The sequence below is a fragment of the Antechinus flavipes genome, chromosome 3, assembly GCF_016432865.1.
Source record: "Antechinus flavipes isolate AdamAnt ecotype Samford, QLD, Australia chromosome 3, AdamAnt_v2, whole genome shotgun sequence".
NCBI lineage: Eukaryota > Metazoa > Chordata > Mammalia > Dasyuromorphia > Dasyuridae > Antechinus > Antechinus flavipes.
In genome coordinates this window covers 349,785,248-349,807,344 of record NC_067400.1, presented here as the reverse complement: position 1 = coordinate 349,807,344, position 22,097 = coordinate 349,785,248, and the positions used below count along the sequence as shown (strand labels likewise).

General features: G+C 34.7%; 1 protein-coding gene across 1 annotated transcript in view; it reads left to right on the top strand.

Moving 5' to 3' along the window:
- The window catches only part of EPB41L5 (erythrocyte membrane protein band 4.1 like 5), a 142,785-nt gene that overhangs the window by 101,986 nt on the left and 18,702 nt on the right, over positions 1 to 22,097 (top strand). Inside the window, exons 17-21 of the mRNA XM_051985731.1 lie at positions 5,703 to 5,863; positions 11,270 to 11,367; positions 12,413 to 12,541; positions 13,428 to 13,489; positions 19,562 to 19,655. Of these exons, the coding sequence (XP_051841691.1) occupies positions 5,703 to 5,863; positions 11,270 to 11,367; positions 12,413 to 12,541; positions 13,428 to 13,489; positions 19,562 to 19,655 (544 nt within the window). The remainder of the gene's footprint in view (positions 1 to 5,702; positions 5,864 to 11,269; positions 11,368 to 12,412; positions 12,542 to 13,427; positions 13,490 to 19,561; positions 19,656 to 22,097) is intronic.

Below are 22,097 nucleotides of genomic sequence, written 5' to 3'. Positions count from 1 at the left end.
GAGTTGGGAAAATGACTGATGACTTAACTTCTTGATCAGGACTGTCGCGCTTTTTGCAATCTTAGTGGATTAGTTTTGTAGGGTTATATGGGAGTTATTGTAATTTATTACTTTCTACTTAGTAGTTTCGGCTCTTAAAAAGGTATTTTTGTTTAATAAAATTAAAATTTTATTCTTATGTAAGAGAATATATGTTATATCACCACAAGAGAATGTAAACTCCTTGAGGGAAAGAGACCTTATAGTTTGAAGAGGAGAGATTAGAAGCAAAGAGAGCAATTAGTTTATTAAAATAATCCCGATGAGAGATGATGGGGGATTTTATGAGTAGATAGAAGGAATGGATTTGAGAGATTTTGTGTAGATAGAATCAACTAGCCTTGGAAAATAATTGGCTATATGGGATGGGGATGAAAATAAAAGAGTCTGGGATGAATCTGTACATGCAAATCCAACAAAAACAAGGTAAGTGAAAGTATTGTGCCCTTAACAGAAAGTTTAGAAGACTGGTTTTAGGGGGAAGATAAAAATTCTAATATGGGTATGTTGAGTTTGTAATGCCTATGGGTTATTCAGTTGCTGGTAAACAGCAGGCATTTGACTTGGGGATTGCAGTTTAAGAGACAAATTGGGTGTGGATATAAATTGGTTTGGGAGTTTGGGAGTCATCTATTTAGAGGTGATAACTGAATCCATAGTACTTGATGAGCTAACAGAAGAGAAAATGTTTCTCACATTTATCACTATTATGCCTACTAGAAAAGGAAAGTCAGGATAGAAAGTTAGAAGATTTCCATAGTTAGGTAGAGTTAAGAATTTGAGAGGGATTGAAATAGAATTAGACATTCATTAGCATCCAGGTATCTTCTCAGGTAAAGCAAAGTCAAAGATCTCTCTCACTTGAGGCTATTTTGAAAATAGCTTCCCTTTGTAGAAGCAGTATTTCTACCCATCAAACTATTGGTATGTCTACACTTCTGCACCCAAACTAGTTGATTCCAAGTCTAACAAGTAACTTATTTAATTCCTAATAGTTTTTGTTTTGAATTAAAACACCAGATAGAGCATTTTTATATATACAGAATTACAAAAGAACCCATGAATAGCTCTCTTCCATACTGCTTACTTTAAAAAAAAATAAATAAAAGGATATAAATTCAATCTGTTGCTTTGCAAACAGTTTACGTTTTCAAAAGTATTTTGATGATCCTAATTTTTTGGGGGGATGGGGGGGAATAGGGGTGTCAGTCAGCAAGCACTTATTAAATACCTGCTATGTTCCAGGTACTATGCTAAGGTCTGGGGACAAAAAAAGGTAAAAAAGCTTATTTCTGCTTTCAAGGACCTCACGTTTAATGGAAGAATAGGAGCCCTACCAATTAAAAAATAGGGAAAAGACTTAATCCATACAGTATGGCCATATCCAAAAATATATATCTTCTGTATCTTGAGTTTGTCACCTTTATCTCTATTATAAAGAATATACTTCAACTCAGGTCCTTTGGAAATATGATTGGCCATTGCTTGCATATAGTTATTTTCATGTTGTGTCTCCTCTTAGGCTGAGTTTCTTAAAAACAGGAATTATCATTTGACTTTTCTGTGTTTTCCCATAGCTTAATTCAATGTCTGGCACATAGTAGGAGCTTAATAAATGCTTATTGTCCAAATAGAGTTCTTAAGTCTTTCAGTTTTCCTTTATGGTATTGTTATTGGATAATTTTTTCTCTTGGGTCTGAAAGGACATTTGTTTCTTCTCCCCTATTAGAATATTAATTTTTCATCCTATGTTCCTACCATGTGTTCAAATAAATTTCCTGTTCTAGGTTTCTCTGGATTTCTTTATTTGTTTCAAAGTTCCTATTTGGCTCTGATATTTTCTTTAGAAAGAAGGGCTTAAACATCTTAAGATTCTACTTTTTTTTAAAGGATAATGCTTAGTAGCATGATAGCTTTATGTGAAAAGTTATTCTTGGTTGCAACCCTATACTTTTCTTTAGGAATATTGTATTCCAAGATCTTTTTTTACTATTTAGTAATACTTTTAAAAATTAGTTTATTTAATAGTGAGCAAAAATCTACCTTCTTTCTCTCCTCCCCCTCGTTTCTTGTTGAGAATGAAAGAAAAACAATATACAAATATGCATAGTCAAGCAAAACAAATTTCTGTGTTAGATGGTTGCTCCCTCCCACTCCCAAATATCTCTCATTCTGAATCCTTTTTAGGAGGTGAATGTTATGTTTTATCATTAGTTCTCTGGAGTCACAGTTGGTCATTACACTGTTCAGAAATTTTGAACAGTTAATTCTGAATTTCTGAAAGGTTGTGTTACTGTCACAGAAATTGTTCTCTTGCTTATGTAATGAAGTCAACAAAATTTCATACAACTCTAACCAGGTTTCTCAGAAACCATTCCTTTCATCTTATAGTACATATTCATATTCCATAGTATTCCATCACATTGATATATTATGATTTATTCAGCCATTTCGTAATTTAAGTAGATCCCCTCAAATTCCTATTCTTTGCCATCTCAAAAAGAGCTATAAATATTTTTATGTATTCTTAGTTATAGTGTTTTGCACAGGACTAATTCCTCAATCTGCTCTCCCTTCTAATTTCCCCTTTATCTTCTATTCATTGAGTGAAATGTATTTCTTGAACTCATTTTTTCTTTGTTTTCTTTTTTAGTCCTATTTCCATTTTAAATTCCTGAATTAGGGCTTTCTGATCTTTGTGCTGGGCTATTACACAAGATAGCAATCCATTCATGACTAAACAGATATTTCAAAAGCTATCTCTTATCTCTGTGTAGAGCAAAGTACCTATGCTGATGAAATCAGAGACATTTTTGAAGTTTTAACTTATTTTTGTGTATTGTTCTTGTGGTTTAAAGCAGTTTTACTGATTATGTAAGTAGCACAAATAGTAGTAATATTTTATTATGTATATAGATACTCTTTGAATGATACAGGCATCGAAGTCTGTAAAAGAAGGTTGAGATACCACAGAAGTTAACAAAAAATACCTTTTGACCTCAGTATTTACCTCAAAGACCTTTTAGTTCAATAATGAAACCCTGAATATATAGTATAGGAATTTCCCACATGGGTCATTGCCTGGTTCAGAATCCAAAAGCTGGTATTATATGGTAAAGCTAGAATGGATGTTGATTTTGAGAACTTTTAGCTTTATCTGATAGATCTTCAGAGCAGTCACTATAGTTATCAATATCAATGAAGCAGTTGGGTCCCTTCCCCCGCTCCCCCCACGAAAGTTCACATTTGACTTTCTGCTTCAGATCCCTTTCTTCTCTTTTCTACTCAGCTATTTCCATGTCTCTACTTTCCTCTTGGATTCCCCTGGGACTTTAGAGCTTGTGAATAGATTACACCAGAATTCTTCTTGGGCTAGAAAGAAGTGAGTAAAATAAGTTGTCAGATCTTTTGCTCTTTTAGTATAGCCTCCAGCAAACATTGAAAGTCCTGTTTTTCAAAGGTTTGGGGTATGATAGAACTTACATTGCTAATCGAGGCCTGAAAATTATTTGACAAAGTGATCTGAGTTGTGGGATTTTGAGTTGAAGAGACTCTAGAGATCATCTAATCCAGCTCTCTCAAAATCATTAAAAAAACTTCTGCAACACCTTGAAGCTAAATATTGAAGGACACAACACTGGAATGGATGTTGTCTTTTTTACTTACAATCCAGTGCTCTTTTCCACTATACTTCCCTTTGAACAACCATGAGTCTAATTTTTTCTTCTAAAATACGTTACTGATGGGGGTGGGAAAAAAAAAGGTTTGTGTTTTTTTTTCTTTTAATGATAGCTTGTTTTGAAATCAGCTTCATTTTCAAATATACTTGATCTCCTCCTTTTGAGCCATTTCTATAACATAGTTTTAAAAAGGAGAGAAAAAAGCAATTCAGCAAAACAAAAGCAAACGTGGTGTCTGACATATGCAGTATTCCTTTTTTTTTTTTTTTTAAATCACAAATGATGTTGAATTTGTAATTCAAGAGTTAGGTGCTTTCTGAATGGAAACTTTTGAAAAGGAAGTTGGAGTGGAGTATACATTTTCTGAACTATTTTCTAACCATTATGATTATATAGCCTTTTGTATTTCTTCTTCTCTCTCCTTTTCCTGCCCTCTCTCCCCACTCAATTTCCTCTCCCTTCCTTCCTCCTTCCCTGCTATTTCTATTTCAAACAGCCAGTAATAATTTGTTAAACACCTATTATGTGCCACATACTATAAAGCACTGTGGATACAAAAAGGCAAAAGACAGTTCCTGACCTCAAGAAGCAGGGGAGTCCACATGCAAGCAGATAATAGCAAAAGAAAGATAAAAAAGGAAGCAATTAAAAGAGAGAAAACTCTGGAATTGAGAGGGATTGGGGAAGACTTCTGGCAGAAAGTGGGATTTTAGTTGAAGACTTAAAGGAAGCAAAGGAGATCAATTATCAGAGTTGAGGAGGAAGAGCATTCCAGTCAGAGAAAATGCCCAGAACCAAGGGATGGAGTGTCTTATTCATGGAATAGCCTCAAGGCCAGTGTCATGGAATTAAAGAATTGGGGAGCAGCAGATAAGAAATCTGGAAAGGCAAAAGGAGGGTAGGTTTTGAAGGACTTTGAATGTCAAATAACATTTTGTGTTTATTCCTGGAAGAAGTAGTGAGGTAAAGATGGAGGTAACATGTTTGGATCAAAGTTGTAAGAAATTCACTTTAGTGGCTAAACTGAGGATATATTAGAATGGGGAGAGACTTGAAGCAGGCAGCCTCACCAGCAGGTTTGTGCAATAATATAGGTGTGAAATTATGAGGGCCTGTAACTAGTGTGGTAGCAGCATCAAAGGGGAGAAAGGGTCATCCAAGAGGTTTACATTATGAATATAATTTTCATGATATTGTTTACTTCATTCTGCATCATTTCATATGTCTTCTTATACTTATCTAGATTTTTAAAAATTTGATTATGCTAATCTAGTTAGTTATGCTAAACTAGATATAATTTGTTATACTAAAATAATATTTTGGAGTTGTGTACCACTGTTTGTTGAACCACCCTCCCACAAATAGACATCTACTTATTTTACCACAAAAAAGTGTTGCTATGGGTATTGGGGTGTATATGGGATCTTTCTGTCTTCTATCTCTTTGAGGACACATGCCTAGCTGTAGCATCTCTAGGTCAAAATAACTCTAGGTAGTTATTTTTGTTAATTTCTTAACCTCATTGCCAATTGCTTTCCAGAATGGTTAAATCAATTGATAGATCCATCAACAGTGTCTCAGGTGAATCCACATTTTGATGGTATTTTCTTTAGTTTTTTTTTTTTTTTTTAAATCACAAATGATGTTGAATTTGTAATTCAAGAGTTAGGTGCTTCCTGAATTAAGTTTTATTCTGCAACAACAACATTTTCAAAAGAGAAGTCACTGGAAAAATGGTGCCAAATTCGTTTTGGGTTAAAAGTCTTATGCTTAGAATAACTATTAAAGTATTTAATCTAAAATTCATAGTTTTTTAATCATGTGCTCTTTTTAAAACAAGATGGTAACAAGGTTAAAATACCCTCTGTACCCTGACAAACAACAAATATTTGTTAATAGTGTTTTAAAAACTTTTTGAAAAGAGAAATTTCTTATTCCTGGTTAGTAGTGGCACATCAAATTATCTCCTTGCTATCATTGCAGCTTGCCTCTGGCTGATTTACTAGACAACACAGAGCTATTAGAAACAGCTGATGAGGAGGTAATGGAAATGCCTGGAACCTTGGGAATATCTTTGGCCCCTGAAGAAATCAGCATGGCTGCTATTGAGCCTGGTCTCAAGGAAGCTAATGTTGAGTCCAATGGTAAGTGAATGTTATTTGTTACTACAAAAAATAGCTGCCATAATTTTTGTATATGTCTTTTCCCCTCTCTTTCTTTGATCTCTTTGAGTTATAGGCCTAGGACTGGAACAAAGAATATACACATTTGAGTGACTTTTTGAGCATAGTTCTAAATTGTTTCCAGAATGATTAAAACTCATCAGATCTCAAAAGTTGACACAAAAGACAAAGGTTGAAAGGATATTGAGAAAAGAGGTACATAAATGCCTTATGAATGGAATTGTGAATTAATTGGTCCAGATGTTTTGGTGTTTTCCAAGAACATTTCCCATAATTGGCAATACTGAAAATTCTTTTTTTTTTTTTTTTTAATTTACAAGTTATATGCATTGGTAATTTTACAGCATTGACAACTGCCAAACCTTTTGTTCCAATTTTTCCCCTCCTTCCCCCATCTCTTCCCTTAGATGGCAGGTTGACCAATACATGTTAAATATGTTAAAGTATAAATTAAATACAAAATAAGTATACAGGTCCAAATAATTATTTTGCTGTACAAAAAGAATCGGACTCTGAAATAGTGTACAATTATCCTGGGAAAGAAATCCAAAATGCAGGCAGACAAAAATATAGGGATTGGGAATTCAATGTAATGGTTCATAGTCATCTCCCAGAGTTCTTTCTCTGGGTGTAGCTGCTTCAATTCAATACTGATCCATTGGAACTGATTTGGTTTATCTCATTGCTGAAGATGGCCAGGTCCATCAGAATTAATCATCATATAGTGTTGTTAAATAGAAAATTTTGATTACATCAAATTAAAAAGCCTTTGTACAAACAAAACTAATGCAAACAAGATTAGAAGGGAAGCAACAAACTGGGAGAACATCTCCACAGTTAAAGGTTCTGATTAAGGCCTCATTTCCAAAATATATAGAGAATTGACTCTACAACTACACACCTGTCAGATTGGCTAAGATGACAGGAAAAAATAATGATGAATGTTGGAGAGGATGCGGGAAAACTGGGACACTGATGCATTGTTGGTGGAGTTGTGAATGAATCCAACTATTCTGGAGAGCAATCTGGAATTATGCCTAAAAAGTTATCAAACTGTGATCCAGCAGTGCTACTACTGGGCTTATACCCCAAAGAGATACTAAAGAAGGGAAAGGGACCTGTATGTGCCAAAATGTTTGTGGCAGCCCTGTTTGTAGTGGCTAGAAACTGGAAATTGAATGGATGCCCATCAATTGGAGAATAGAAGCAGCTACACCCAAAGAAAGAACACTGGGAAATGAATGTAAACTGTTTGCATTTTTGTTTTTCTTCCCGGGTTATTTCTACCTTCTGAGTCCAATTCTCTCTGTGCAACAAGAGAACTGTTTGGTTTTGCAAACATATATTTTATCTAGGATATACCATGACCTATTTTTCATGTACTGCTTGCCATATGGGGGAGGGGGTGGAGGGAGGGAGGGGAAAATCGGAACAGAAGTGAGGGCAAGGGATAATTTGTAAAAAAAATTACCCTGGCATGGGTTCTGTCAATAAAAAGTTATTAAAATAAATAAATAAATCATATAGGATTGTTGTTGAAGTATATAATGATCCCTTGGTTCTGCTCATTTCACTCAGCATCTGTTCATGTAAGTTACTTCAGGCCTTTCTGAAATCATCCTGCTGATCATTTCTTTATTTTTTTAAGAATGATAATGATCCTTCTGTACCTGTGTCATGTCCAGTTTCTCTATAGGTTGAAAGCTGAATCTCCCACTTCTCCAAGAATTGAGACTGGGACTAGTCAATCTGTGGTATATAGTAATATGCTAGATACACAAGGTAGAAATAACTCGGGCAGAAAAACAAAAATGCAAACAGTTTACATTCATTTCCCAGTGTTCTTTCTTTGGGTGTAGCTGCTTCTATCCATCATTGATCAATTGAAATTGAGTTAGATCTCTTTGTCAAAGAAATCCACTTCCATCAGAATACATCCTCATACAATATCGTTGTCGAAGTGTATAATGATCTCCTGGTTCTGCTCATCTCACTTAGCATCAGTTCATGTAAATCTCTCCAAGCCTCTCTGTATTCATCCTGTTGGTCATTCCTTACAGAACAATAATATTCCATAACATTCATATACCACAATATACCCAAACATTCTCCAATTGATGGGCATCCATTCATTTTCCAGTTTCTAGCCACTACATTCAGGGCTGCCACAAACATTTTGGCACATACAGGTCCCTTTTCCTTCTTTAGTATCTCTTTGGGGTATTAGCCCAGTAGAAACACTGCTGGGACAAAGGGTATGCACAGTTTGATAATTTTTTGAGTATAGTTTCAAATTGCTCTCCAGAATGGCTGGATGTGTTCACAATTCCACCAACAATAATACTGAAAATTCTTTAGAAAAAAAATCATTAAATATTCTCAAGTTTTTCAAATTGCATCATTAAGTTCTAAGTTAGTATGACATGAAGGGTTTCCAGAAAGTAGCATTGAAAGGGAAGAGTCAGTTTCCATACTACATAAAAACTTTTTAAGACAAAAATTTTGTTAATGCTTTTTAAAAAAGACTACTCATTCTCCTTTTCTCTCCATCATCAGAATCCTCTTTTGTAACAAATAAGTACTTCTAAGCAAAATAAGTGAATAGCTATAGCTGAAAATGTATGCCTCACTCCTCCATTCCCTTCTCTACATATTATCTACCACTTTTACCAGATCACTGATTAGTTGGGTTAAAGATATGAATCATGCAATCTTGAGAATAAACTTTGTCTTTGATGAAAATATGACATCTGCATCAGCCTGAATGCTTTTTTGATAATCACATTTAATTTGCATGAATAAGTCAAGGCCAGGAAAGCCAACATTAACTTTGACTAATTTTCCATTTTTGAAGTAATTGTCCAATTTTACAATTTAAAGACAATTGAGATTATGAAAGCATAATGCCCAGTCACTTTTTAAATAGTTCTTCTGCTATCATTATCCTTGGTTATTTAGAAACTACTCTGAGAACCATTAGCTACCTGGTAGTGCCCCCTTCTAATCTCCATTTCTTATTACCAGAGCCTATTTAATTAATAAGCATTTATGAAGCACTTACTATATGCCAAATTGTGTGCTAAAAACTAGGGATACTGTAATGTGAGCGAAACTGAGGCAAGATAGAGATTAGAGGGTATTTAATAATTTATTTAAAGGGAGAGATTTACTAGGACCAAATGGATCCATGGTTTGGTTCCCGGTCTGAACGAAACTATCGTCTCCAAGAATCCAGCAATGAGAGTTCTCAATGACCTATATACACATGGCTCAGATACAGGGGATAGACTGAGGTGGGGGCGGAGTCAGGGGCCTGAGAGGGGAACAGGACTCTGACAATCCAGTTCTGACAGGGTGAGGAGAGGCCTGGGGGGGAGGAACCCCGGAGATGGGGAGAGGCATCTTGGTATCTGGCATTCTGATATTCTAAAACATAAGATCTTTTATCCTTATCAAATATTCTGATAAAGAGGGAGGGGAGGTTTTGTGGGACTGAGCAGACATTTATAAACAGAAGCAGAACAATTAGAGAAGCTGAGTCAGGACTGCATCAGGATAATTAGAGAACCTAAGAACTGTGGTATAACAATATAAAGAGTAGCCAAAACAATCTCTGTTCTCAGGAGGCTCATATTGTAATGCGGAATCAACAAGCAAATACATAAACTTTGTATAATTAGAGGATAAATTGGATTGCAACCAGGATAGTAGTAGGATTTTCACATTAAATAAAAATGTAGACTGGATAACCTTTTAACATTCTGTCTCGTTCTAAAAAGCAAATTTATAATTCTGTGATTTTACAGATCCATAGAATTATAATTTTGTATATTTGATAGTGGGAGGGTGGCACAGTCACTTGAAGCAACTGGTGAGGTTTGGCGCAGGGTAGACAGTTGTAGGAACCCCCTTCTAGTTAATGCAGGTCCTTTGTAAAGGAATTTATGAACCTGAAAAGTTAGACTGGCAAAAAGAAATTTCTTGTTGGAACTGAGAAGTTGGCCTTTGTCAGGAAGACTGACATCCTTAGTGGCAAGGTCTGGACAGAGAAGTAAAGGTCTAGCAGAGGAATTCTGGAAGAGAAATAAAGTTCTTAGCAGAGAAATCCCGACTGAGAGATAAAGAGGTTTGGGGTCCTGTTAGGGAAATAGGTGAGATAGATAAAGAGGAATTAATGCTGAGAAGAGAATGTCATTTCAGCGGGCAGAGTGTCCTCAAAGGCAGCTATGCCAAGAAAGATCTCTTGGCTGGCATGATTCCTGCTTTGGCCTCTCTGCAAGGAGTTGAGTCCAGTTGTCCCTTTTTATAATTGAAACTTTAGCTAGAGGCTAGGGGCAGTTTGAGTTGAAATCAGATAGAGATCCCTAGACTAATCTCCAACTCAATAAAGGGTGTAATCAGTAGTGAGTATTATCAATGGAGGTGTGCAGATCTCCAGGATAACAGAATGAAGCTATTTGCCTTGATTCCCTGGGGCAAGTCTTTTGCAGAAGCAAGGGTTCAAGGAAAATTTCTCCTTCAAGGAGTTTCTACCTGATTCCCCCCTCCCAAATCAAAGAGAGACAGTATTGGGAATCCCCCCATCACAATCATCTAAAGCTTCGCTACATTCTCCAAAACATTTTGTAAATGGATAATAAGAGGACAGAAAGGTAAGTTTACTTGCTTTGTTTCACAAATAACATTATTAGTAAATATTTATTTAATTAATCAATCTCAGCCTGTTATCTTAAAACAATGGTATTGTAGCACCTTCCTCAAAGAATTTTTGTGGGGATCAAGTGTATGTTTGCATTTGCAAACTTTGATATAGAGGAGGACTATAATAATTACATATCCTTGTCCACATATTTCTTTCTCCAATCAATGGTGGCCTTTTTAAAGATCAAGATAATGAATTCCCAATTCCTATATTTTTGCCCACCTGCATTTTTGATTTCCTTCACAGGCTAACTGTACAATATTTCAGAGTCTAATTCTGTTTGTACAGCAAAATAACGGTTTGGACACGTATACTTATTTTGTATTTAATTTATACTCTAATATATTTAACATGTATAGGTCATCCTGCCATCTAGGGGAAGGAGTGGAAAAATTGGAACAAAAGGTTTGGCAATTGTCAGTGCTGTAAAATTACCCATGCCTATAACTTGTAAATAAAAAGCTATTAAAATTAAAAAAAAAAAAAAAAAAGATCAAGATAATGGAAAGTTACATTCTAAATGAAAAGAAAATCTATTTACCCCATGATAATGAGGTAATTATCTTTAATTGAAGTTGGAAAGAAACATTTTGAAATGAATCCCTCACACATCTGTGGCAACTTGGCACACTCATGGAGTTATCTTGCCAACCTTTTCTCCCTAGAATTCAAGGATGCCTCTGTGAAGCTCAAACTGCTTGAGATTGAGAACTGTTCCTCTTCATCTCCTAAACCCAATATCAACATTAATGTGAATAAACAGGTATTTAAGCTTCACTTTTGTGAATTTGTGCATTTTCTACAACTTCTTAGACTTTTTTCTCCTCAGCTAGGAAATCTATGTAAACACTGAGCTCATGGATTGCTGCTTCAGATTTCTTTCATCATGTTAAAGTAGAAATGGAATTTTGGGCTGTTTTTGAAGGAGAAGAGAAGTGTTATCTAGTAAACTTGAAGAAAAAATAAAACTGGCATCTAGCAGGACCCAATTTCTCCTTCATCCTCCACCAGAACCCAGTCCAAACCTTCTTGCCATTGCTCCCTTTCTTTCTGGTCACATATTGACGTCCTCTTTACTGCTAGTGGGACACAAAAATCAAACATTTCTAGATCCTGCAGTTGGTCTTTTATTCTTAGGACCATTAGTTCTTTTCCTTTACTCTCTCCATCATGCCTTCTCCTATTAGAGAACCAAGATTGTCTTTTTTGACTTGTGTCTACCATGGTGTATTTTTTTTTTCTTAAACATGTTCAGCAAGATTACATTTTGGTAGTAAAGATACCATGATATGTTCTTAAGGAAGCTAATAAACTATTAGTGAGCCCTTTCTTCATTTTTAGGCATATACCAACCATTCTAAAATTCTTATATGGCTCAAAGTCAAACTTAGTGATACATAGAACTAAGACTACATGGTGGCTCAAGACAAGCTAGTTCTTCTCTCCTTAGCAGAGCTTTTGGGATCTGATACTACTCAATCCAACCTAATTTTCTATGTATGACAAACATGTATTCTTTTAGTTTTCTTATCCCATTGAATCCTTGACTGCCTAAGGAAAAAAACACCTATTGGGGGTGCTTTAACCAATATATTTGAAAGCAAACATTTATACAAGATAGTCTCCAGGGCATTCTTTGTTTGTAGTAAGAATTTGGAACTCCTGGGAGTCAAGTATCCTAGAAAGAAGGGGTAGCCACTTAATGTGCCTGATTATCTATGCCTGAACTTTCATAAATCTGACTTTTATGACTGCCTAAAATGAGGTATTCTTTATCTGAGATGTTAACATAAATTTTTAATTTCTAGGAAGAAGTTGTGAAGTTAACAGAGAAATGTCTTAATAATGTCATTGAGAGTCCCGGGTTACCTTCTTTGAGGATTCCTCCAGACATCAAGAGCAACATCTTAAAGGCTCAAGTAGAAGCAGTTCATAAGGTAACAAGGAATCTTTCCTTTGATTGCTTTGGAGTAGAGGAGGCTTTTCCAGCACAGTTTTATTGTATTATGCATGAAATTTTAAAAACTCATCAAAACTGACTGGAGATTGTCATTTATTGGCTACTCTGTCAAACATCCTTCCATTCCTTATTCTGATCTCAATGTTTTTGTCTTTTTCATGGATTGCAGAAATTGATTGGTCATAATCTATATCCTTGGAAGGAATTCCTAACTCATTGAGATTGTAGATATGTTAGAGTTTTTCTTTTTTTTTTTTTATGCCACATCCTTGGGATCTCCCCTTTCCTATCAAGGTATCCCATTTCCCCTTGTTTAAATTATTTCTTCCATAAGAAATCCAACAACTAAATAGGGAAAAAAGGTAGCACAACGTAAAAATTACGTTTCCCTGCTTTACAGTTACACTGCTTAACAACTGTTTGTTTAAATCTTTGTGTAAAGTAAGTCCTTAAAAGATAAAGATTGGATTATTTTGTATTTTCTAAACTTTGTCTAGTTCACTCATCATATAAATAATATTTTAACCAGTCATATTCTTTTTCTTTTTTCACTTTCCTGTTTTTTTTTGGTTTTATTTTTTTTTTTTCCCTTTAGAATAAGGATTTAGGAAAACTATGATATATTTACATATTAGCAGATTTTTTTCTGCAGCTTTTTTTATTATTTCATTTGGGTATAGGATTGTTCAACATTAAATACTAATACTTTGGAAATAGTTGACTTAAAAAAAAAAAAAAAACAGCAGCCAAAAAACAATATTCGCTTGCTTACTAATCTAAGGAATTACTGGAAACTACCCCAACCAGATTCTCATGATTTCTTTCTTCTTCTTCTTCTTCTTCTTCTTTTTTTTTTTTTAAAGGTTACAAGAGAGGATGATACATTGAGTCATAAAAACGCCAATGTTCAAGATAATGTTTTCAGGTATTGTTCTGACTAAAACAGACTAAAACATCTTTTAAAAAAAATTCTTATACATTCTTTGCATCTCAATTCCAGTTCATCATCATATCTTGCCAATTTTTGTACTGGGAATATCTACTTTTTATCCATTTCCATGGCAAGCACCCTACAAGATGACTTACTCTCTCTAAGATTCAGTTTTTTCATTTACAAATGCAATAACAGTATTTTTTCCTTAGTATGTACTTCAGTAGGTTATAGTAGTCTCAAACAAAGTGTTTTCTGTAAAACACTACATATGTAAGTGAGGACTTATGATTTTGTCTTGTAAGAAATTCACAGCATGTCACCTCCCTCTACAAATTCTTAGCAGCTGCCTATAGTTTTTAGTTTTAAAGAGTTTCTGGGACCACTGAGTGGTTAAATGACTTGCTCATGGCTTCCTATGATCAGAAACAACACTTGAACCCAGGTCTTTTTAATTTCCCTTTTTGCACTCGACCTTGCTGTTTTCTCATATGTGTATTATGTATTATGTAATTGCGTAATTCCATGCTCTGTTAGATGAAATCTAAATTTTTCTTTTTTCTTTCTTTCTTTCTTTTTTTTTTTTTTTTTGCTGAGGCAATTGGGGTGAAGGACTTGCCCAGGGTCACACAGCTAGGAACTGTTGAATGTCTGAGATCAGATTTGAACTCAGATCCTCCTGACTTCAGGGCTGATGCTCTATCCACTGCACCACCTAGTTGCCCCCAAATCTAAATTTTTCATCTTAGTTTTTCAGCATGCCCTTTCCATTTTATCACTGTGTTTCTTATTACTTATTACTTCAAACATGAGCTCTCTTTTGCAGCCAGTAAACTGTTTTTTCTGTCCTCTTTTTATATTTTTATTCCTGTCTCCTTTTTCTTTAACAATGCTTTTTCTCTTTTCTATGATATCATTGTTCCATTTCTTGTAAGAGCTTCTCCTCTAAAATCCTATTTAAAATTTGTCTCTTCCAGGAATGTTTCTTCTAATTAACTTCTCATGTATTTCCAACCAATTTTGTCATAATACTTAAAGAATTTACAAAGCCTTTGCACATTGCAGATGCTTTAAGAAGTAATATTGGGGCAGCTAGGTGGCGCAGTGGATAGAGCACTAGCGTTGAAATGAGGAGGGCCTGAGTTCAAATCTTGCCTCAGACATTTAACACTTCACACTTCCTAGGTGTGTGACCCTGGGTAAGTCACTTAACCCCAATTGCCTTAGCAAAAAAAAAAAAAAAAAAAAAGTAATATCAAATGGAAATATATTTAGAAGAATTACAGGTGTTTAACCTATAACAGATTGTTTTCTGTGGGAGGAGGGAGAGGTAGAAAAATTTGGAACACAAGGTTTTGCAAAGGTGAATGTTGAAAACTACCTTTGAATGTATTTAGAAAAATAAAAAGCTATTAAAAAAAGAAGTAATATTGACTATCAGATTGTAGATTTTTAAGTAGTTTAAAATAACCTCATTCTGTACTTTTCTTTTAAATAGGCTATTTCATTGTGTTTGTTGTTGTTGTTGTTGTTTGGCTTAGTTTGGTTTTGGGCTTTTTGGTGACAGGCAAGGAGGGGAATATAATTTCTAGATGTCCCCACACACAATACCTTCTTCTTCTTTGGATTTTGAGTTAATGAAATAGCTTTTGGTATTATCTCAAAGTAGAAAAAATCTTGGGTTAAATGGCTGGATGGGAAATTAAAACACTTTCCAGGAGTTAGATCTAAATGGAATCTTCAAGATCAAGTCTGACCTTTTCACTTTTATAAGTGAAGAATCTTCATCTATAGTAGAGAGATGATTTGCCCAAAGTGACTCAGCTAAGATATTAGGATTTAGAGGTAACAGAAATCTTAGAGTTCATCAAAGACAATCCCTTCATCCTACAAATGAAGAAACTGAAGGCCAGAGGGGTGAAGTCACATGTAATAAGTAGTACAATCATGGTTTGAAGCTAGCTTCTCTGCTTTAAGATCTAACCTCTTTCCTCTTGTTCTCTTACTCTAAATCATAGAAGTGGATGTTTAACTTGCATCTTCTGACCAGTCAAATAGCAAGTTTTTCCTCCTGAATCATTTTTTCTTGTCCCCACATAGAAGAAGAGAATACAGTTTTTGATTAGTGAGAAGATACAATACTGCATTGCCTAATGTAATCAAAGGAGAAAATATCAGGTTTTTTTTTTTTCCAGATCAATCAATTCTGATTTCCAATCAGAAAATATATCTATTGTAATCCTTTTACATCCTGTTGTTTTGTCCAGTCTCTAGCATTATTTCTAGTACTTTCTTTGGTTAAAGTAGTATAAAACTATTGTGTAGTAATGTAGCATATTTGACATTTTGTAAATGTTCACATTGTGATTATTTTATCCCTGTGTGTTAGTACATATGTGTATATATGTGTACTGCATGTACAAAGAACTAAATAATAACATAATGATTGATTTGAACATAGAAGGGATCTTAGAAACCATCTGGTCCTGGAGTACTTAACCTTTTTTGTGTCATGGACCTCTTCTTAGAATGTTTTTTAAATGCATAAAATAAAAATACTTAGTATTCTAATGGAAACCAGTTTTGTTAAAATAGTTTTGTATGTGTATATTTATATGTATGTATGTGTGAGAAAAGTCCCTGAAGAGGACTCTCTTATTTTATATTTTTTGGGAAATAGTATTTTATTTTTTTCCAATTACATGTAAAGAATAGTTTTCAACTTTCACTTTTTATAAGATTTTGAGTTTCACATTTTTTCTTTGGCCCATCACCCTCTTCAAGATGGCCAGCAATAGAAGTTATATATGAGAATTCCCGTAAACATATTAAAATAAACATACATATACATATATATGTATATATATATATATATAAATCAAATTCATGGGCCATAGGTTATGAACTCTTGATCTAATCCTAGATGAAGAAACTGAGAAAGTGAAAAGTCAAAGAATTTGTCAAGGTTACCCAGGTAGTAAATGAAAGAGCTGGATTTGAAATTAATTCATCTGACTCCAAATCTCATCTTTGTTAATTGAAGGAAGTTTTAATCTGATAAAAGTGAAAGTTATAATGTTAGGTGCTTTTTTCTATCCTTAATCATTTCTCTTTGGAACTCTGTTGGTCCTTCTTAACCTACTAATTCTAGTCCTTCTTTGACCTAGCTATGTCCTGGAATGTGTTACCATCATTGCAGTAATAGAACCCCATCCCCCACCCCCTTTCTTAGATATGCAGCAACATGCACCTAAAATGTTTTTGTATTAAGCTTATGAACTACAGTAGAGTTTCTAACATTCTCATGAGTGTGTTAAGATAGTGTTTCAATGCCATTTAATACACTGGTGAGTTATTATCAAAGATTGGTCACAACCTCATTGTGATGCCAGAACATTTAATCTTAGAGCTTTAAGATACTTCAAAGTAAATTCTATGGTGCAAAAAGTTTCCTGGCTCTGTGGTAAAGCTGGTTATCCATAGTATTGTTCTTTTTCTTTGGGTGGATTATTATTTTTTTAATTTAAAGCTTTTTATTTTCAAAATACATGCAAAGATAGTTTTCAGCATTCACCCTTGCAAAACCTAGTGTTCCATTTTTTTCCTTCCCTTTCCCCCATCCCCTCCCCTAAATGGCAAGTAGTCCATTATATGTTAAACATGTGCAGTTCTTCTATACATATTTCTACAATTATGCTGTCCATGAAAAATCAAATCAAAAAGGAAAAAAATGAGAAAGAAAACAAAATGCAAACAAACAACAACAAAAAGAGTGAAAATATTATATTGTGATCTACACTCATTTCCTACAGACCTCTCTCTGGGTCTCTATCACAAGACCATTGGAACTGGCTTAAATCATCTCATTGTTGAAAAGAGCTACATCCCTCAGAATTGATTGTTGTATAATCTTGCTGTTGCTATGTACAATGATCTCCAGTTCTGCTCATTTCACTTAGCATCAGTTCATATATAAAGGCCTTTCTGTAATCATCCTGCTGATTGTTTCTTATAGAACAATAATATTCCATAATGTTCATATACCATAACTTACTTAGTCATCCTCCAATTGATGGGCATCTGCTCACTTTCCAGTTTCTTGCCAGTACAAAGAGGGCTGCCACAAACATTTTTGTACATGTGGGTCCCTTTCCCTCCTTTAGTATTTCTTTGGGATATAAGCCCAGTAGTAACACTGCTGTATCAAAGGATATGCACAGTTTGATAGCCCTTTGGGTTTCATATTGCTCTCCAGAATGGTTGATTGATTCACAAATCCACCAACAATGTGTTAGTGTCCCAGTTTTCCCACATCCCCTCCCAATATTAATCATTAACTTTTCCTGTCATCTTAACCAATCTGAGAGGTATGTAGGGGTATCTCAGAGTTGTCTTAATTTACATTTCTCTGATCAATAGTGATTTGGAGCACCTTTTCACATGACCGAAATGGTTTCAGTTTCTTCATCTGAAAATTGTCTGTTCATATCCTTTGACCATTTATCACTTGGAGAATGGTTTGAATTCTTATAAATTTGAGTCAGTTCTTTAGTGTTGGTCTTCTTGACTCCTTAAGTAAGAACTGAGTAGGCAAGAGTGCAAATATTTACATTCCTAAAACCTGCAAATATGTAGGAATGTGAATACTGTTAAAACTTGTGAGCTTTTCGTCCTTTCGTAAGAATAGAAGCTCTCTATTCCAGGACTTAATGGTGACAATAAAGATGATATGTAGATGCCACAAAAAGTATGTGTTAATAATAGAACTGGGTATAAAGTCATTCCTCTCTAATAGTGCACAGTACTTTTTCTTTGATTTTGATGGTCATCGTTATTTGGAGTTTGCCCTTGTTTCTAAACTATTCAAACAACTTGTTTCCCAGAGGGTATGATTTATTTTTATTGGGCAGAATCTGAACTTGTCTGTGAATAATATTTTCACAGAAGTAGTAGAATCATTAGTCTCATATCACCCCAAGTTTACTTTTTCATGTACAAAGAATTTTTTACATTCAAAAAAAAAAAAATTGAGTCCTAAATTCTTTCTCTCCTTTTCCTGCTGTTCCTTGAAGTTGTAAGCAATCAGATATAAGTTATACAGGTACAATCATGTAAAATATATTTTCATATGGATTAGTCATTTTGTTTAAAGGAAAGAAGGGAAAAACAGTATGTTTTGGTCAGCATTCAAATTACATTGGCTCTTTCTCTGAAGACAGATAACATTTTTCATTATGAGTCCTTTGTGATTATCTTAGATCATTGTATTGAGATAGCTATGTTATCTAAAATTGATCATCATATAGTATTGCTATTGCTTTGTATAATGTTCTCTTGATTTTGCTCACTTCACTCTGCTCAGTTCATGTCTTTCCAGGTTTTTCTGAGAGCATTCTGATCGTCACTCCTTAGGGCACAGTCGAATTCCATTACAAGCATACAACAATATACAATTTGTTTAGCCATTCCCAGGTTTCCTTTTGAAAAATTACTAGAAACTTCCAAATCTCCTATTTTGGCTTTGAGGAAATTAGTGCTTTATTTCATGGAAATTAGAAGCAAAGCCAAAGTGAACTCAAAAAAGTGGCTTTGAAGATTGTAAATAAAGAAAATCAAATATGAAGCCTGATGGAGAGTGTTGGGAAATTCAGCATATATGTTTATGATACTCCAGGTGTGAGTTCCAGCTTAAGCTGCCAGTACCTAGTAGAAGCTTTCAGGACAAGGTTATAATTGTCATTAAAGCACCTTGTTTCAGTCATTGATAATCCTGGTGACCTCTCATTAGTATTATTCATTGCTCTGAGATCACCACTAGAATTAATCTTCATGGAATTAGTAATCCCTGCAGGCTTTTCTAGAGCATAGTTAAAGAGAGTAGAACCCAGTAGACACTCCCAGCTGTAGTAATAATGGGGAGAGGGTTGATTTTTGTACAAACTGATTCCATTCCATTTAATTATCCTTCTACTAGACCATGACTTCATTAATAAAGCATTTGAGACACTTCTCTTGATTTCATAGGACCTTTGTGACACTAAAAATATTTCTCTTTTTCTTCTACAGCACTGTTTTAAAAGAAGATAACAAAGTTTTCAGTCCAGGAAACACAACCATTCTCACACATCCAAATGTTGTGGAAGATAATTCTGTCCTAAAGGTAAGAGAATAATGTATCAAGATCATCTGAAGCCTGACAGATGTGCAAACTGAAGCTCAGAGAGATTACGGCTTAGAACTTTCAGACCAGTGTACTTCCTGTTATGTCAAGATATTTTAACTTGGTATTTGGGGATCTGTTTCTTTTTAAGGGACAGCTATGTAGTTGTAGGTCTGAAATTCCTCAACCAAAGGAGTTCTTAGCCTCCCTCTACCTTTATCTCCAACCGAAGATCAAGCTAATTGTATCAAACAAAGAGGCAGGGATCTCCATTATAATGTTATGAATGGTTTCATAATCATAATAGATTACTTACATAGGGGCTGTCTGGGGGCAGCTGCCAGAGAGTTCATCGGATTTCAGATCCCCACCATGTAGTCTAGGACAATAGTCAGAGTATTCAGTGGATCCCTGCCAAAAAAAAAAAAAAAAAAAAAAGAAAAGAAAAAAGGAAGAATTGCAAAATGTCATTACATATGTCCTTGTGAATTTGCATTATACTCAGCAAGCAATTTTAATTTTGGGTCTGGGTCCCAGGGCTTGGGCAACATGCCAGTACCTTTGTTATATCTTGTTATGGATCGCACCTAGTTACTATTCCTTGTTATGGGTTTTTACCCCAAAAGGGACTCCACAAGGCCATGTGTTGATCAATTTGATTAAGTTTCCAGGTATACACAAAGTTTTTTGCTAAGTATTGTGTCATTGCAATAGTTTTCTCTCCCCCCTCCCCCCCCCCCCACTTTGGAATGGCTTTCACCCCATTAGTATGGCTTTCACCAATCAGGATCCTATAGTAGTACAATAGATACGAATGCTGGCCTAGAGTCAGGAAGATTCCTCTTGAATTCAAATCAGGCTTCATTCACTAGCTGTGTAACTGGGAAAGCCATTTAACTCTGTTTTTCTCACTTTCTTCCATCTATAAAATGAGTAGAAGAAAGAAATAGCAAACCGCCCCACTATTTTTGTCCAGAAATGGGGTCACAAAGAGTTAGACACAATTGAAGCACAACTGAGCGTGAACATTCTTTTTAATATGTTGATATTTATATTTTAACATAATTGGTTTCCTTTATAAGTTTAAAAACATTATTTTGAAAATTGCAAGACTAGTAAATGTTAAATGTGTTAGAACCTCTGTTCTAAGCCATACTGACTCTTATGTTCTCAAGTTCTTCAAAGTCTGGGATATAAAACTGAATCACTAAGATGAAATTTCAAATTTACGTTGAGATTCTAATTTATATGGATTGCTTCTGATGGTCTGTATATCCACTTATTCTATTTTCAAGTAGTCTCTTGCTTGTAGATTCCCCAGAGTCCTTCTTTCCTAGCAGTTTCTTCAGTTCCTTTTTGAGTTTTTAGTTATTGGATCTTCTGTTTAAACTCATATCTTCCTTTATTAAAATATATACATGCTTAATACTCAATAAATCCTTGTTAATTAAATGAATAATGAAGGCCCCAAAAGAATTATCCCCAAGAGATCATCATGTCATCAAACATGTGAGCTACTTGAGAGCAAGGGCTATTTTTTGCCTTTCTTTGTATCTTTTCTGCTTAGCACAGTGCCTGTCATCTATGTTGTACTTAAAAGTTTTTTGAATGACTTTGTAATTTCAAATTCTAGCAGCAAAATTAATTTCTTTTAATCACTATGTACTTCTTTGTGATCAAGTTCTGGGAGAGATAAAAAAAAAGTTTAGATAAGAAGCATGATAGCTTCCCTACTATTATATGGATATGGACTATGGATTATAGTCTAGGAGGAAATGAAATACCTAATTATGCTCCAGTATTTTGCTGAATCTTTGATTTCTTTGATGTAAGTACTTGCTCAAATGATTCAGATTCCAGCATGTCCTTGCCCTCCTATTCTGTGTGGCTCTCCTGAGCCTTCTAATATTTGTACCTGAGCAATCTGACCCATTGGTTGTTTTTCACTTTTGCTCAGTGACTGTATTTTTTCTTCTACATCATTCATGATATCTTTAAGGCCACTTCTTGGTTAAATTTGCCACTGTTTGTGCTCATCAGATTTCTGAATAAACTATAATTTGATGATCAGATTGTGTTGTTTTGTGTTTCAGTCACATAGCATGACTGATTGAATATTAGTGTTGAAAGTTCAAGTTTTTTTTATTTCAAGGAGAACCTTGTGCTCATCAAAAGTAATGTATAATGTCCCAAAAGCACTCTAACACACTCTATCCTATTCAGTTCTGGTCCCAGGAAATTGTAAATGTTCACCATCTTGGTTTATGATATATATACTACTGAACCAGCACGATACCAAGGTTCAGCAAACTATGCCTGAGGGCCAGTATAGCCTTCTGCCTGTTTTTGCATGGCTTGAGCTAAAAATGTTTTTTACAATAATGTTACATGTTTACAATAATGTTAAACAGGCAGAGAAGGCCAGATTTGGCCCTTTGGTCA